Genomic DNA, 17913 nt, shown 5'->3' on the forward strand with positions numbered 1-17913 from the left:
CTTAAGAGGCGCAATAGCCCAGTGGTTAGGGCAGCAGACTCGCGGTTTCGATTCCCAGACCGGGCGTTGTGAGTGTTTATTGAGCGAAAACACCTAAAAGCTCCACGAGGCTCCGGCAGGGGGTGGTGGTGAACCCTGCTGTACTCTTTCACCACAACTTTCTCTCACTCTTACTTCCTGTTTCTGTTGTGCCTGTATTTCAAAGGGTCAGCCTTGTCACACTCCGTTTCACGCTGAATATCCCCGAGAACTTCGTTAAGGGTACACGTGTCTGTGGAGTGCTCAGCCACTTGCACGTTAATTTCACGAGCAGGCTGTTCCGTTGATCAGATCAACTGGAACCCTCGACGTCATAAGCGACGGAGTGCCAACACACACATGCAATAACTCTTAAACATTCAAAGTTACTGTCAAATATAATGATTAGCTATCCACATAGATTTGAATTGGTCCTGCATTATTCTGTAGCTTCAAGATTTCAGTGATGTCTTTTATCTTTTATTTTCTGCAGTCATATTGTGACCATACTTGGGCACCGCCTTGAAGAATATTTATATTAATGAATCAAACCCAGTACTTTCTATCAGTCTCTTTTTGCCAATGTAAACACAACACCGATTGTCAAGCAATGGTGGACGACGAACGCAGAAACAGTTGTGTGTGTATATTTACACAGACTACAAGCTTCTTTCAGTTTCTGCCTACCAAATCCACTCGAGGCTTTGGTCGGTTTGAAGCTGTAGAAGACACTTGCTCAAGGTGCCACACTGCAGGACTGAACCCAAGAACCATGTGGTTGGGAAGTGAGCTTCTTACCACACCCGTGCCTGTGGCTGTTTATTTTTAGAATGACATTGAGTAGATGTAAGAGGCTGAATGTAGCCGGTTTGAACATAGAACCAGTAGAATAGATATGGGTCAGATATCATCATTGTTCAACAGCTGCCTTCCATGCTGACATGGGTTGGACGGTTTGACAGGAGCCAGCCAGGTAGAAGCCTGCACCGTACTTCTGTGTCTGTTTTGGCATGGTTTTTATGGCTGGATACTCTTCTTACACCAACCACCCTGCAGAGTGGATTGAGTGCTCTTTACTTGGCAGCAGCACAGGTGAGGTCAGTTTTGGCATGGTTTTTACTGCTGGATGCCCTTCCAAATGCCAACCACTTCACAGTGTGGACTGAATGCTTTTTACATGCTACCGGCACTGGCAGGATCACCAAGTAACTTGCTAGACAAGAAATTTTGAGAGAGGGGGTATTGGAGGAGGTGATCTTGTGTCAGATGATGAAAGGTGACAGAGAGACAGAAACAGGTGTCTTGCTGTAGAGGAGGTACATGGTTACCAGGCCAGAGGGAGAGGAACAAGAAAGATGACAGAAACAGGTGTGCTGATGTAACGGAGGTACTTGGTTACCTAGCCAGAGGGGAAGAGAAAGAGAGAGAGTGATCAAGAATGAGAGCAGAAAATGCTAAAAGGTTAGTGGTTCTTTTTCAAGCCATTAACAATCTATTTTAGTAATCAATTCTAAAGTGCAAGGTTCATAAAACAGGAATTCTTTAATTCATACAGGGTTTTGGTGCATTAGAATTGTTAATTGTCTTTAAGTAACATTTTTAGTTAAATGTTTATTAGGGATAAAAGGGAGGTTGATTTATGGAAAATCTCAGAACCTTGCAATCTTCCTTCCACTCAAGTATGTGACTAAGGTGGTTATTTGCTGTTGGAGATTTTCTCAGGTGAAATATTGTGTAAATAAAGTTAAAATAGAGAAATTTAATTGTAAGGAATGGTTTTTATTTCATTGTTGAGATACCAGTTTTTGTTTTCGACCACTCAGTTTTCTCATAAAAGAATTGTAAATAACTAGCTGCTAAACTTTCAAAACTTATAAGCTATTTAATTTAGTAACCTGAAATTAGTTTTGTTTTCCAAGTTCTGATTAGATAGAATTTGAAATATTTTACAGACTTACAGAGAACATCTTGAAGGTCAGAAACACAAGAAGAAGGAAGCTGCTCTGAAAGCTGGTGGAACTACTCAACCAGCTGGTCGTGGACAGAACCAACTTCGTTGTGAACTCTGTGATGTTACTTGCACTGGAGCAGATGCATATGCTGCACATATCCGTGGGTCAAAGCACCAAAAGGTTAGTAGAGTGGTTTATTAGCTGCACTGTCAGATTCTAAACATGTATATATGTTCTACATTTTATCTTTTTTTTTTTTCTTCTTCTAATCAGGTTTTAAAGTTGCATACAAGACTTGGGAAACCAATTCCTTCAACTGATCCAGTTGTTGTGTCTCCTGGCCAAACTAGTGTTTCTACTGGAACTACTACTACAACCACTAAATCTCCTACTAGCCCTGTTTCGCAGACTGCTTCAGCTACTACGGGGTCTGTTTCTTCAGTTAAAACACTAAGCAAGGGCACCACAGCAACTGCTACCAATACTGGTCAAGCTCAGACCGTCAAAAAAGTTATGGCTACTCCAAAAATAACGTTTGTTGGTGAGTAAACTATTCTTAGTGATTTTGTATGGTTTTGTTTTTCTTTTTCTTACAGAAATACAAATGTTATTGATTTGGCCATATTTCCTGCAAATTTTTTTATTATGCTAAGTTCACTGAGCCACAAATATCTGTGTTATATTCTTTAGAGTCATTAAAGTAAGGAATGTTTGTAATGGTATGATTACTGATTAATTTGATTTGGTTAATTAGCAATCTTCTGTTATGATACTCTCAGAAGTGTCTCTTGGATAAGCATGTAGAGTGGGGGCTCTCATATTTACTGGATTTAAACCCTCCATAGTACTCTTATAAGATCCAGTGTGAAGTTTTTTGGAAGTTCATATACTCCATAAATTAGATTCAAGTTCCATAGGTAATTGCATCATTACTAGTAGCTTTTAACCCTTTAGCATTCCCATTCCTTTGGGGTATTTTGATATAGAGACACTACAGCAGAAATTGAAGGGATTCCCATGTGAATTAGGACATAGAACTATGTCAGCATATGCAGACAATACCACCACCATAGTGTCACACATCAAGCACATAGATCTGGTCGGCAGTGCTTAAAAGAGTATGCAACGGTGACAGGAGCAAAAATGAACCAAGAAAATTTTGGGGGTGGGGGGGCTATGGGTAATTTCATTTCTAGAAATCCTTGGCTTAGCAGTGGTGGGGCATTGCCAGTTAGGGGTAAATCCTACAAGACAGTCGCCTTCCTTTTTGGGGAAGCCCTCATCAGCTTTTTCAAGTTTCACTTGAAAAGGTAAGCGAGGGAAGTGTTGCCTCTCAGCAATTTTGCTAAAGGGTGGGTGAATGTTGCAAGAATGGTCCAGGCTAATGGTCCTACTCTAAGCAAGTGCCTGTAGGTTGAAAGAGGACGATGTGGAGAGGGTACTTGCTCTAGGGGTCAGAGCAGCTGTGGTTTTGTGGAGTTTCCATGATCAGCACTAGGAAGTCTCTTTTTTTGCAGGGAATTATTTGTTATAATTTTATGTTACTGTCTTTTATTCTTTATGCGTGTTTTATGTAACTCCTTATTGTATTGTCTTGTACCAGCCCCAGTGTTTTTTATAAACCCTTAGTGGTTAATAAAGCAAACATTATTATTGTTAAGGTGGGGCTCTGGCAGAATCGTTAGCATGCCAAGCAAAATGCATAGTGGCATTTTGTCTTTCTACATTATATGTTCAAACTCTACCGGTGTTGACTTGCCTTTCATCCTGTCAGGATCGATAAAATAAATACCAGTTGAACACTGACGTTAATGATTTGAAACCATTATTATTATTATTCGGACTTAGTGCCTATAATAGAAAGAATTATTATTTCTTTCTTTCTTTCTGTGTATTTTAGGCGGTGCCCAACTTAAGACAACAGGGGCTAAAGCAGATGAACTGAAAGTTGAGAAATTAGAAGTGAAAACAGAGCCTAGTGCAACAACTGAGACTGAACGTAAGTGATATTTCAGGCTTGCTTTTAAATCCTTAAACACTGCAACAACTTTGAAATTTATGCTGAAATATATTCATTTATTTATTTACTGTTTTGTCGTTTAGCAACTAAGACTGATATGGAAGAGAAGTTGAATCTTCTTGGGGAGAAAGATTTTATGCCTGTTGGTAAGTGCCTTTTTTTTTAAAATTTTTATTTATTTATTTAGTTGCTAAATAGCTGGGATGATTTTCTAATATCTTTGAATTCCAAAGAAACTGAAATATCCACTCAACATACCATGTTTAGAATAAAATGGTAGGCACAGGCAAGGTTGTGTGGTAAGAAGTTTACTTCCCAACCATATGGTCTCAGGTTCAATCCCACTACATGGCAGCTTGGGTGTCTATTACTATAGCCCCAGGCTAGTCAAAGCCTTGTGAGTAGATTTAGTAGATGGAAACTGAAAGAAGCCCATCATGCAGACACTGTCCTTCATTTCCAATCTTCCATGAAAACATGTCTGGTCATTGAGAATATCATCTTGCTTAGAAACAGGTGATGGTTGGCAACAGGAGGAGCATCCAGCTGTAGAAAATTCACCTCAACAAATTTTGAATGCAAGAATGGAGATGGACGTGGATGTTAAATGATGGTGATGATGATGTAGATCATTTCTGTGGCCAATAAGAGATCTCCTAAAAGTATCTTTCGGCTGCCTTTATTATTTCAATGATATTGTTTTTACATCTGCATTATCCATATTTGTTGGATGAGATTTATTAAGGCTGTATTCTACGGCCACATACTATTCTTGTTGCAAGTGAGTGAGTTGGAGTTGAGTCCACTTCTGGCCTTTCATTGGCATGTGGAGAACACACAATATACAACCTGTAAAAGTGCCAAAGCATTAAAAAAATTAACTGTTAGAGATTAAGTATCTTAGAAATGTATCTCATCTTTCAACCCTCTGAAAGCACTATAATTTCCTAATAGGCCATCTCATTAAGATGAGTTAAATTTCAGTTTATTAATTAGATATTTGCATAAACGTCTTTACAAACAGCAGCAGTTCAATATCAAAATAGGAGTAATAATTTCCCAGGTCGTTAGGAAGGGCATCCAGCTGTAGAAACTCTGCCAAATCAGATTGGAGCCTGGTGTAGCCATCTGGTTTCACCAGTCCTCAGTCAAATCGTCCAACCCATGCTAGCATGGAAAGCGGACGTTAAACGACGATGATGATGATGATGTTGAATGAAGCATGCACATTCTCATACCCGAGGTCACAGTTTAATCTAACTTAGTTAATGTACAGTCCTCTGGCTTGCCAGTTTGACAGGAGTTGGTGGGCCAAGAGACTGCATCAAGCTCTACTGTCAACTTTGGCATTGCTTCTGCGACTGGATGCCCTTCTTAATCCCAACCACTTTACAGAGTGTACCATGCCAAAGTAAAGAGCTGAACCTGGCATAGTCCTCTGGCTCACCAGCTCCAGTCAAACCGTCCAACTCATGCCAGCATAGAAAACAGGCATCAAATGGTGATGATAAAAACATTTCTGTTAATTTACCCCTTTAGCGAATGTAATGCTTATCATGCATTATATTATCTTGTAGTTTTGAGATTTTAATGAAGTAAGTTTATTTTTAGAATGACATTGTAGGGTAGGTGTGAGAAGCCAGATATGGCCAGTTTCAATACTAAAGGGTTGATAATCTCTTTTGACTGTGTTTCTAATTTACCTTTTCTTTAGGTCATGAATATATTGAAGAAGTTAAAAACGAAACAGGAAAAACAATAAGTTTTCACTGTAAGCTTTGTGAGTGCAAATTTAATGATCCCAATGCGAAAGAAATGCACATGAAAGGTCGAAGGCATCGCTTACAATATAAGGTTGGTTGTTTATAGAATTACATTGAGAGAATTGTTTCCTTCAGTTGCTACCACGCACACACACTCACACACATACAAACACTTACAGTGATGCTTGTAAATGTCTAATCAAACACTATATTTATTTTTTTTTACCTTGATTTATTTTTTAAAGAAAAAAGTTGACCCCAACCTTCAAGTAGAAGTGAAACCAAGTATTCGTGCGCGAAAGATTCAAGAAGATAAATTACGCCGACAGACTCAAAAAGAAGAGTTTTGGAGACGAAGAGAGGCTGAGGATCGCTGGCGCGAGGAGATGCGGTGGGTGTGATAGCATTTTAAAAGCTGCTTTGTTTTTCAGGTGTTTTAGTCTGCTTATATTTTTAATATTGGTATCACATGAGGACCTTTTGGTTCTAGAATGTGCCATGTAACAACAGATATTGGTGTCTGTTCCCTGGAGAGACACTCAACTTATTTGGGGCTAATATGTCTAATATCTTAGAGTTGATTCACATAATTGTACCTCCATCGAATGGAGATAAATTCCGAGCAAGTTAAAAATGTAGAATTAGTGGGGTTTTCTTTTTTGTTTTTTGTTTTTTTTTGTGAGAGAAAAATCTATGTGGTTACTCAATTTTGCTACTAAAAATAGCAGCTAAATCTGCTATTTTAGAAATAGGAGGTATTTGGATAATATAGTCTAGAAATTGATAAATTGGTCAGCTTTTGATCTTAGTTCTACTCCTTCAGGGCTGACCCAGGCATAAACAGTGTGATAAGAAGGGTAATTTTACACACTACGCTGTAATTTTGGGTCCACATGGTTTGCGTTTAAAATACAATCACAACAGATTTCACACCTGTATTATTGGTTATTGACTATTTTGATGTTATTGCTAAATTTGCTGTTTCAGAATGGAAGAGGAAATGTATTGGGGAGAAAGACGACATTTTGAAGAGATAGACTATTACTCTCAGTGGCACCGTCGACCTGGCCATCCAGCTGCTCCTATGCCCCCTCCTCCCTTTCCACAACGTCCTGGTGCCAGCGGCCCTCTTGGTGTTGGTGCTTCTACAGTATGTATTTTGCTTACTTCCTTTTTTGCGTTTCTCTTTTGTATTTAGATGTGAGAGTATTCACAGTCTGGATTGTCAATTTTGTTTTGATCCTCGTTTTCTTACTTTGCAGCATTTGCGGAAACCAGAGTCCTCAGATGATAGACATGTCATGGCTAAACACACCAGCATATATCCAACTGAAATAGAAGTAAGGATTGTTATTTATATATATATATATATATCTTAGAATTTTTTTTAAGCCCTCATTACTCTAAACATTGTAAACAGCTAAATTGAAATCTTGAAATCCCAGTTTAATAAGTGCAAAATGTTGCTGGCTTCTAGTTTGAATTAATACCATGATGGTTAAATTTTTATAGTGTGTTAGGACAAGCTCTATATGCTGTCACCATGAATAAAAGTTTAGAAAATATTAATGGTTAAAGTAAACTGCCTGTGTAAAATCAATAGAAGTGTTTTATTTGAAAATTAATTATTTCCGTTCTTTTAATTTTTGTATTAGCTTCAGGCTGTTCAGAATATTGTGTCGGCATGTGAAAAAGCATTGAAGTTTGTTTCCGATCATTTGGCAGAAAGGTATGTGTATAATAACTATTTCAGAAATAATTTCGGATTTTCACAATGTATGAACAAAATATTTTAAAATTATATTTAAAAGTATTTTAACGTTTCAGTTTTTTTTCTAATTCAATTTTTTTTTTCTTTTCTGTTGTTTAGTGACTTTAGTCCAAAGACAGAAGAAATTTCAGTGAAAGAAGTGAAAAAAGAAGGAGCAGCAAAAGACGGGTAACAATATACTTTTATCAGTTCTATTAAAATCTTGAGTATCGGAACGTTGTTAATATTTCATTTGTTCATAGATATTTGCTCCAAAAATATTGTTGGAAATTAATTTGTTTGAAATGCAATTTCAGTGACAAAAAAGATGATGGTCCACGAGCTTTGAAGGGTGTGATGCGAGTTGGTGTATTAGCCAAAGGATTATTGTTGCATGGAGACCTTAATGTGCATCTTGTGGTACTTTGCTCTGAGAAACCAACACGCACTTTATTAGAAAGAGTTGCTGATAGTCTCCCAAAACAGTTGGCTGTAAGTACTTAACAAATTCTTTTTAAATACTATAGGTTGAGGAACGCTAGTCAAGTGAATTGTCTTCGGTGTATTACTGGTATTATTTTATAAAGTAAAATAAACTTGACCGTAGGATGACTTTTCACCAAATACTGAAATTACCTGCATTGTTTAACCTTTTAGCATTTATTCTTTTACTCTTGTACTTGTTTCAGTCATTTGACTGTGGCCATGCTGGAGCACCGCCTTTAGTCAAGCAAATCAACCCCAGGACTTATTCTTTGTAAGCCTGGTACTTACTCTATCGGTCTCTTTTGCCGAACTGCTAAGTTACGGGGACGTAAACACACCAGCATCGGTTGTCAAGCGATGTTGGGAGGGCAAACACACATACATATATACGACGGGCTTCTTTCAGTTTCCATCTACCAAATCCACTCACAAGGCTTTGGTCAGCCCAAGGCTATAGTAGAAGACACTTGCCCAAGGTGCCACGCAGTGGGACTGAACCCGGAACCCTGTGGTTGGTAAGCAAGCGACTTACCACACAGCAACTCCTGTGCCTATATTTAGATTACTTTGTCAAATGTATTGTTATCATCATCATTTAGCATCTGCTTTCCATGCTGACATGGGTTAGATAGTTTGATTGGAACTGGTAAGCACCAAGTTCCAGTCTGATTCAGCATGGTTTCTACAGCTGGATACCCTTCCTAACGCCAACCACTCCAAGAGTGTAATGGATACTTTTTATGTGCTGCCTGCATTGGTGACAGTTATGTGACACTGGCATCAGCCACATCTACAATTTCACTTAGCTTCACAGATCTTCTCAAGCACTACATATTGCCGAAATCTTGGTCACTTATCATTGCCTCCATGAGGTCCAACGTTGGAAGGGTTCTTTTTACATGCCACTGGCATGGGTGTCGGTTGTGTAATGCTTATCTATCCACATTGTTTTGAATTTATCCTGCATTATCTTGTAATGTTGAGATTTCAATGATGTGGTTGTTTATGTTCAAAGTTACGTTGTCAGGTAGGTGTGAGATGCCAGATCTGGCCAGTTTGAACATAAAGCAAGTAGAATATTTTGGCCAGATCTAGTCAGTTTGAATGCTAAAGGGTTAAAGGTTGTAAATTTATCTTCATTTCTTCCTGTATTACTCTCATTAATGTATCTATCCACCCAACCATCCTCTATTCTCTCTCTAATCATCTTCTACCTTGTTTCCACCATCCTTTCTTTCATTTTTGCTGGAGTAGCTGTTTATCTCCTCTGCAGCTAAACCTGTTCTTGTCTGTCTGTCTGTCTTACTCTAGCCTCTCTACACTTGGCACAAAGCCACCTCCCTTAATTCTGCACCCCCACTCTATCAAGGGGTTTTGTCTTGCAAGTTACTTGGTGGCCTCAGTAGTATTGAGAAAATAGCACCTAGTACACTTTGGAAAGTGGTTGGCCGACAATTGTAACCAATGCAGCCCTTAGGCTAGTTGGATCCAGTCAAACTGTCCAACCTGTGCTAGCTTGCCAGTTCCTGTCGAACCATACAGCCCGTGCCAGCACGGAAAACAGACATTAACTGATGATTGATACATGACACTATTGCTTTAGATCAAACATTTTCTGACTTCTTTTAAATAAAAATTAGGATGTTGTTAACGTTACTCACCTATCTAATATTGGTAACCAATATAATTGTTGCTGTAAAACTAAGTGCATTTTGATTTCCAGACTGTCACAGATGAAAATTACGAACTGAGACGGTGTGTTGAAGAAGCTGCTATAATTGTGACCAGTGAGAAAGAACCCAAAACTTCTTGTACAGTCACTTTAACTTCACCAGTGATGAGGGAAACTAACTTATCTGAAGGAGGTAACCAAGATGTGCTACTAGTGACAAACTTCTCTAAACTTGTCTTCCACTTCATAAGTGCCATCTGGATTATTTCTTGTTTCTAAATTTTCTTTAAAATTTAGATACTTTTTCATCACATTGATTTTTTTTTACTTGAAATTATTAAAGTTTACTTGCTTTCTGAATATAGGCCTTCATAATTCTACCAGATAGCTAATTGATTAGGTGGTATTAATTTTTTTTTATTATTTAATGTAGCTGAGATAACATTTTCTAGTTGAAGATTTGATGCTACATTTGAAAGGACCTAGGTTTTCTTTATGATGAAATATTTTAGGAAATTCTAATGAGGGTAGAAGAATAGTAGAATTTTAGTTATTCTGTGTACTCATAACTTTAGGGTTGAATTAACCCCTAGATTAATTTGACGTTGTTGCTAACTGTAGAGTTAGCAACTCTACGTGTACTAAATGTTGTTCTGTGAACTCTGAAAGTTTTGCAGCTGGAAATAGTGAAATTAAATTTTAGAATTGTAATTGGTCACAGATTGATATATTTTTGTCTTAGTTGTCTTTAAAGATCTTTTTTTTTTTTTGTTAGCATTTGATATATATGCCTTGTGACTGACTCTTTTCTTTTTACAGGCAGGAGAAAATACTAATTTATTACAAATCTCTTCCCCCACAAACAAACATACACATACACGCACATGTATGTATGCACATAGAGAGAACTAGGAGCTATATATTGATTAATACTTATTTTTATTTTTTTTTTTTTTTTGTGCTTAGAATATTGAGATTGTATTCTCAATGGTTTTGATTTATATCCTTAGCGTTTTAGTCTATTTAATTCTCCACATTTAACGATAGGCTCTGAAACTACCCATAAATTGCAACCAAACAAGAGATGAAAATTTCAGGAACATTCTCTTTATGTATCTAGAAAAACAAAAGTAAATTTATTTTATAAATTTCATCTGTTGTGTTTATATTTTTAGAAATAGTATAATTAGCAAGAAAAAAATTACTTTGTTTTTTTCTTTGTTTTTTTTTTTTTTAATTTAATTACCTTTTATTTTTCAAAGCTTTTGAAATGATTACATGCAGCTACTGTCTAAAAATAATATATTTCTCAGGAAATTATTGCTAATGTAACACAAGCCGGACCGATCCATTTTCCATTTGTATGCAATATACATTGTGGTATCAACAGATCCTTTACTGGGTCAACAGCTACAATCAAAGGCTTGAGAAGTAAAGTCAGACCTGAGAACATTGAGCTTATTCTTGAGAGGTTTGTCCATAAAAGACTGAAGTTATTTATTCATTAGATCTCAGTGGGTATGGAAGTTTTGTCAAACCATTTGTGAAATTACACCAGAGAATAAACTGCTATGTATGGAATTTTATTATTTTTTTTCTTTCCCAACGGAGGAGAGCTTGAGTGTAACAAATCTGAATTGAAGTAAACTGTGGTAAATTATTGTTTTCCGATATCTTCCAGTGCTGGTTGAGTGAAGGATTAATTGTGATGACTGCCTTCTGTAGTCTTTGTTTTAGCAAATCAACTTTAAAATTGGTGGACATTGTCTCTGACAGTATGGTAATGTATTGTGAATGGCAAGGGTGCAGTTTCGAAACCTAGCTACCATCATTGTACTCTTTGCCTTTGTTGTTTTGAATATGTCACACCTATTTCACAGTAACATTAAGCATCTTTTTGCAGAATTATTTAGAAGCTTAGGTTAGAGTTAGGGGTTGATTTTAAACAACACATGTAAACTTTAAAAAATAAAAGGTTTTGCAGAAAGTTAACTTTTCATCAATCCTATAAAAAGTTATTGGCTGATATTTACTTTTGTTTTTTGTTTGATTTTTCTAAATTTTAATAATACATCTTTTTGAATGAATGTTCACATTAAAATCTACCTTTGTTTGCAATTTGTTGGTAAATGTGCCCTCTTGTATCACTGAGAATACAATTTCAATGATGTTTTCTTTTTTTAGAAATTGTTTATGTATTTAAGATGCTTTTATCTAATCCCGTTTCGTGCCAAGCCTTTTACATGTCACCAAGTGGCGAAAGGATGAAGAGAATGGAAGGATTTTTGATCATGGCTTTATGGATCATGGCTTTATGGGTGACTGGATGATGGCATTCCTCTCTTTTATTCAGTTAATTTTTTTTCTTTTTTTTTTTCAAATTACATTTCCCTTTGTGATTATTCTACTCATTAATTAATTTTTTAAAAAGCTGTTTCACTGAAAATTTAAATTTTCACCAGCTACTCTTCATTCTCCAAAATGATTTTATTTTTTCCCCTCAATTTTTCTGTTGCATTCCATTATCTCTCCCTTGCTTCAGCCCCAATTTAACAAGATTCTATTGCTTTGAATTACTTTATTTGCTGTAAACTACAGAAATTTTCACTCAATCTTTCTCTTCTTTCCAACATGTTTTTTTTTTGTTTAAATTTCCATTCATTTTTTTTATTTAAATTTCCCTTTCAAAATTTTTTTTTCTTCAACGTCATTGGCCCATGTAGCAAATATTTTTTGTTGATAAACATCAGCCCACCTTTCCCCCCAACCTTTTCAAAATCTAATTTGCATGTTGTTGAATCCATTATTTGTGGTGCAGTTGCCAATATGGCATCATTCCATCTCCATAAGCCATGTGACAGGTTTAAATCCTGAGAGTCTATGGTCAAACACCCATTCCAACATCACTGACATCTGCATCATCATTGTTTATAGAGACTGTAAGCGTGAAAGACCCACCGGATGTTCTGGACAGGCAGAAATGTCTAGATGCTCTAGCCGCACTGCGACATGCTAAGTGGTTCCAGGTTCGATTCCCATTTTTTCTACTTTGCAGCCTTATGGTAGTTGTTCATTGCTGAACCCAATTGTTATTTTTGTTTGATTTTCATAATTAGTTTGTGTGCAACCAAATGATCAATCTTTTGAAATGACATTTTTTAATATCACAATAGTTAGAATTTGCTATGTTTATCTTAGCATGCATGTTGTCTGACAGCTGATGTGTTGGTAGGTCAGTCCAAATTTAGACAGTTTTTAATTGCAGGACAATATTATTTCGCTCAGTGACGCTAAAGAGGAAAGGTGGGTATGGGGGTATTCAAATAGTGGAACATCCGAGGCAGTAGGTTTGAATAAGTACGGATTGTTAAATAAACCAGCTCTTATTGTATTTATCAATCATTGAATGAATTGTTTTTTTCTTTGTAATTGAGTAGCTGTTTGTTGTTTTCTAGAAGTAAACAACATTGTTTTAATCTAAACAGAAAAAAAAAGTTTGCATAATACAATGATTTCTTAGGAGTTTTTTTTTTTATCGATTAGATAAACTACCACATACATGCACGCACACACGCACATGTGTGTATTGCTGTACCCAAATAACTCGAGAGAGAAAAAAAAACAAGTTTTTGAAAAATTAATTTCCTAAATTCTCCCTATTGCTTTTAATTGCTTGCTCATATTGATGCTTTTCCATCTACAATTATTAGATTTAATTCAGGCACAAGGACACCAATTTTTAGGGGAGGGATTTAGTCAACTTCATCTACTCTAGAACTTGGCTGTTATTTTATTTTATCGACCTCAGGGAGATGAAAGACTTAGTTGACCTTCGCAGGATTTGAACTCAAAATGTAAAGCACTAGAAAAAATACTGCAAAACATTGTCGCCAATCCACTAGCCTCTAATTGTTTCTGGCTTGAAATTTGAAGGGAAGGGTTAACCAATTTAATCAACCCCAATTAAAACACAACTGTTATTTTATCAATCCTGAAAGGTCAAGTTAATTTAGGTGTGTGATTTGAACTCAGAACCTAAATTTCCAAAACAAATATTGCAGAGTATTTTGTTTGATGATCTAACAACCCTGCCAGTGCATCACCTTACAACAGCAATTATTATTATTATTAACAGAAAGTGTCAACATACATTTAAACATTGAGCCTCATAGAACCTCATGAGGTGAAAATTAAGTTGGGAATTGTGTGTGGTAAAATGAAAAAACTAGATATCCCATTGTTACACACATTTCTCAAGAAAAATTTAGTGTTTTCTATTCCCCATTCCTGCAATGAGATTGCCTTTAGTCTTTGGGGGAGCAGAAAGTTGATACTTCATACTTTACGAAATTATTTGATAACTATTGATTTATTATCCCTGCCATCCCCACTCCAAATTTGAAACTGAAGTGCTTATTGTTTGCTGGTGCTACAGTCTTCAGTTTTATGTATAGAATTAAGGTACATACATACTGAGATGCATTTCAGGATACTTGTTTCTCTATTTCCAAATGATAAATACATTTATATGAAATAGGTACAGGCATGCCTGTGTGGCTAAGAAGTTTGCTTCAGAACCCCCTGGTGTCCTGTACTATGGTCATGGGTCAACCAATGCCTTGTGAGTGAAACTGATTGATAGAATTTGAAGGAGCCTGTTGTGTGTTTAGTTCATATTTTCTTTCATGGTAAAACAAAAGCCTCATTGCTCATACAGACTGTGTTTGCATGTAGTCCAGCCATGAAAGCACATCCAGGCTTCTTGTAATGAAATCTTTGTAAACAAAAGGTTCGTTTAAACAGTGCTGTTTGTTTCCAGCATAAATATGCCTGACCTGTTTATTATTAAAATTGACTAGGAGATTATTACCTTACTTCGAAATAGGTGTAGTTTGGCATCAGGAAGGGCATCCAGCCATAGAAGACTTTGACCCAGAAAAGTCAACATTAAAAGGATGATTGAATACTGTATTACATTATTTACAAATAATAAAAGGTGTTGTAAGGAGCAAATATACACCTTACATTCTCTCTCTCTCTCTCTCTCTCTCTCTCGCTCTCTCTCTCGCATATTGATTAGGCTTATGTGTAAAATATTTGCAAGTTTTATGAAAACGTGTTATTGAGTTTGCAATTAAAAGTTGGTTTACAATATTTTTCTTCCAAAACCAGGCCTTCACAGATTGACCAATGTATGTGTGCTAGTTACTGTCGTTATGTTAAAATAATTGATGTTGATAAGAAGCAGGTTATTCATATCCCAACTTTATGATGAAGGTTCATCTAACGATAATGGTGGTTGGATACTTCATAACTAGAGCAGTGGTTCCCAACCTGTGTTCCGCGGACCCCTGGTGGTCTGCAAAGGTAGTACTGGTGGGTGGGTGGGTTTGTCTGTGAACATGTCAAGCTTGCTGACAAACCTTTCAATATTCTGGGTTCCGTGGGAAAATTCATTTAAATAAAAGGGGTTCTTGGTGGTGAAAAGGTTGGGAACCACTGTACTAGAGTTTCACTTCCCTCTGAATATAAACGATTACCTATTATTATTAATCAGTTTTGAAAGTAATGCTGTTTAGTCTGGTATAGTATTTTATCAATAGATTTTATTCCTACTCCATGTAGTCTCTATTTAAAAAGATTGAAATCAATTGCAGCTGAAAGAGTTAGCAAAGTGTTTTAGATGTTACTTGAATCATATATTTCAGAGTTACTGAGAGATTATATATTTGAAAATGATTCTCTTGTTCATATTTAAGAAGTAGCTGCAAAATATATAAATACAATTGTTGATTTTAGTTTGTTTTTTTTTTAAAGATATTCTGTAGGATTGTCCAAATGGTGATATATTTACAGTTTTGGTTGCTAACAATAGTGTCATTTTAGCTAGTCCTGTGAAAGTTTATTGCTCAGCTAGTATCGCTGTCAAGCTGAAAACCTTGCTTTGACAAACTGTTAAAATGTCCATGTTAGAAACTATATCATACTGAGCAGTCGATATACAAAATTTTGGATCACTATCAGAACTACACTAGTCTGGATAAGCAGTTGTAATCTTCTTCTTCAGCTTCCCATTCCACCCGCAAAAATAGTTTGGGTTATACTTTCATTTCCAATCTATTTAATAGTTACGGTTTAGAATTGTGTTAGCATGATCTCGTAGCACACTATGGTACTAAGACACCTCATTTGTAAAAGCTTCTGATTTTAAAATATTAACCTTTTTGTTACCATATTTCTGTTCATATTACACTGTCTTTGTTTCTATTAATTTTGAAGATAATGAAGTGTTTAGTAAAACAAATGAAACTAGATGGTAGCTTGACACAAATTAACATGATATTTTGATGCAGAATTTTAATTTAGATCATTTTGATGCAGTAAATTTGTATCATAGGATCAGGAGTGGACTCAGGTGGGTGGGTATCAAAAGGGTTAAATGTTAATAAGCCATCTATTGTAGATTATAAACTTATCTGAATATTTTATTTTGGTAAATGGATAAGCTGTTGCAGCTGTAACAGAGATCTCTGCTGTTATTGTTGTGCATTTGTTGCATACTTTACCTAACATGAATGAAATTTCCTTCTACAAAGTGTTCTAGATGATCACATATTTTGGGTTAAATAAAAGAAAACTATTTATTTATTACTTTTGACATTTCTGATTGTTTTTTTAAACCTATTACCTGAAACATTTGGCCATGCGACAATATTTCTTATAATTGTTCATTGATAATATGGGAAGAGACAAAAAGATTGGCCAAATGAAATATAGGTTCTAGAATGGTGATGATGGGAGGGAAACAATTAGAGGCATATGTACCCACCAAAGATGGTAAATTTTGTCCTTACAGTATCATGATGTAACCTGATTGTAATTTGTTTTCTAATCTAATGACAGACACATATTCTTAAACAAAGGTTGAGGCCATTTCTTATGTATTGAAAATAGCCTAATGACTGTATGCTTATAGCTATAGTTTATGAGTAGTAGGTTCAGCATGGTGGCATACACACTTGAGTGGACCATTGCTGTCATCATATGCCTGTGGAAAATACGTTAAAGTGAAATGAGTATCTAGATTTAAAGTTATTTAATATAAAACAGAAAATTCTTTTCTTGAGCAATGTCTACGGTTTTATTTATTTTTCTTGAAACCTTATGAAGTACCTGATCGATGTCAGTAAAGTTTATATATATTAGGATGTTCCAATTACTAGAATAGTTTACATATCTTTTTATGGTTGTACTTTCTCAAGTCATATTTAGTCAAAATTTAATTTTTTTTTTATTGAAGGGCTTTTTAAGCATAAGAAACCTAGTTTGTTTTTGTTTTTTTGTTTGCTTTTTTTTTTTTGTATGAGATACTAGCAATTTATTTCTGAGCTCTGGCCCATCCCCATCAGCTGGTACAACAGTCTTCTTTGTCAGTAAAGGCTCTTCCCTTGCAGCATCTATTTATCATATATCCACAGCCTATGAAAAGATTGATCATTAGTGAACATTAACAGGAATACATGAGGCTGGAAAGTGGGCAGCTAGGGGTGGAGGTTTTCTGGCAGTCTTGCAGTCCAGTGGCAATATCATCTAATTTGTAATGCCATTGGGCTGCATGCTGGACAACTCCTAACTAGGGGGGATCTCTTAGGAACAAGTTACTATCATGTGCTTGATGTCAAAATCTTGGTGGCTTGACTTGAGTCATTGCTGCTACTAATATTCTTTACAGACTTATAAGTGGATGGAATCCTTAACTTGTTCTACTTACTCTGTATTTGTCACGCAGACAACAGTAGATCATTCGTGACAACATTCTTGGCTTAGAATAGCAAAAGTTAAAAATTGTTACTGAAACTATATTAGTGTATAATTTTTTTCTTTTTTTTTTTTTACCCATTCAAAATTTAATATTCTAATGTCACCGATCTATGGGGTTGACATGGTTTATCTGCAGTATTTTCATCCTTTCTTTGATTTCTTTGATGGGATGACTTTCCTGTTAGATACTGACCAATATAGGGTATTGGTAGTAAGTAAAGGATTCCTTAATAAATCCCTTCTCTCCTAGATTTATTCTTCCATATTAACATTTTTGACTGATGGCAACATGTAATGAATAACCTATTGATTACAAAACCAGTCCTTTTGACCTCAAATTCTCAATTTATAAGCACAGTGTGCATGGTCTGTGCAGTTGTTTATATTTTTAAACACATCCCACTATAATTTTTTTTTTTTTTTTTTTTTTT

The 17913-nt window shown here is 35.8% G+C and overlaps 1 protein-coding gene across 1 annotated transcript in view; it reads left to right on the forward strand.

The window, feature by feature from the left end:
• LOC106870121 (zinc finger RNA-binding protein) overlaps positions 1–17913 on the forward strand; it is a 69974-nt gene that overhangs the window by 45187 nt on the left and 6874 nt on the right. The window contains exons 5-17 of the mRNA XM_052972050.1: positions 1971–2150; positions 2244–2511; positions 3871–3969; positions 4074–4136; positions 5705–5844; positions 5999–6144; positions 6741–6903; positions 7016–7093; positions 7409–7482; positions 7624–7692; positions 7821–7995; positions 9713–9854; positions 12596–12738. Of these exons, the coding sequence (XP_052828010.1) occupies positions 1971–2150; positions 2244–2511; positions 3871–3969; positions 4074–4136; positions 5705–5844; positions 5999–6144; positions 6741–6903; positions 7016–7093; positions 7409–7482; positions 7624–7692; positions 7821–7995; positions 9713–9854; positions 12596–12738 (1740 nt within the window). The remainder of the gene's footprint in view (positions 1–1970; positions 2151–2243; positions 2512–3870; positions 3970–4073; positions 4137–5704; positions 5845–5998; positions 6145–6740; positions 6904–7015; positions 7094–7408; positions 7483–7623; positions 7693–7820; positions 7996–9712; positions 9855–12595; positions 12739–17913) is intronic.

This window comes from Octopus bimaculoides, chromosome 12, assembly GCF_001194135.2.
Source record: "Octopus bimaculoides isolate UCB-OBI-ISO-001 chromosome 12, ASM119413v2, whole genome shotgun sequence".
NCBI classification, from domain to species: Eukaryota; Metazoa; Mollusca; class Cephalopoda; order Octopoda; family Octopodidae; genus Octopus; species Octopus bimaculoides.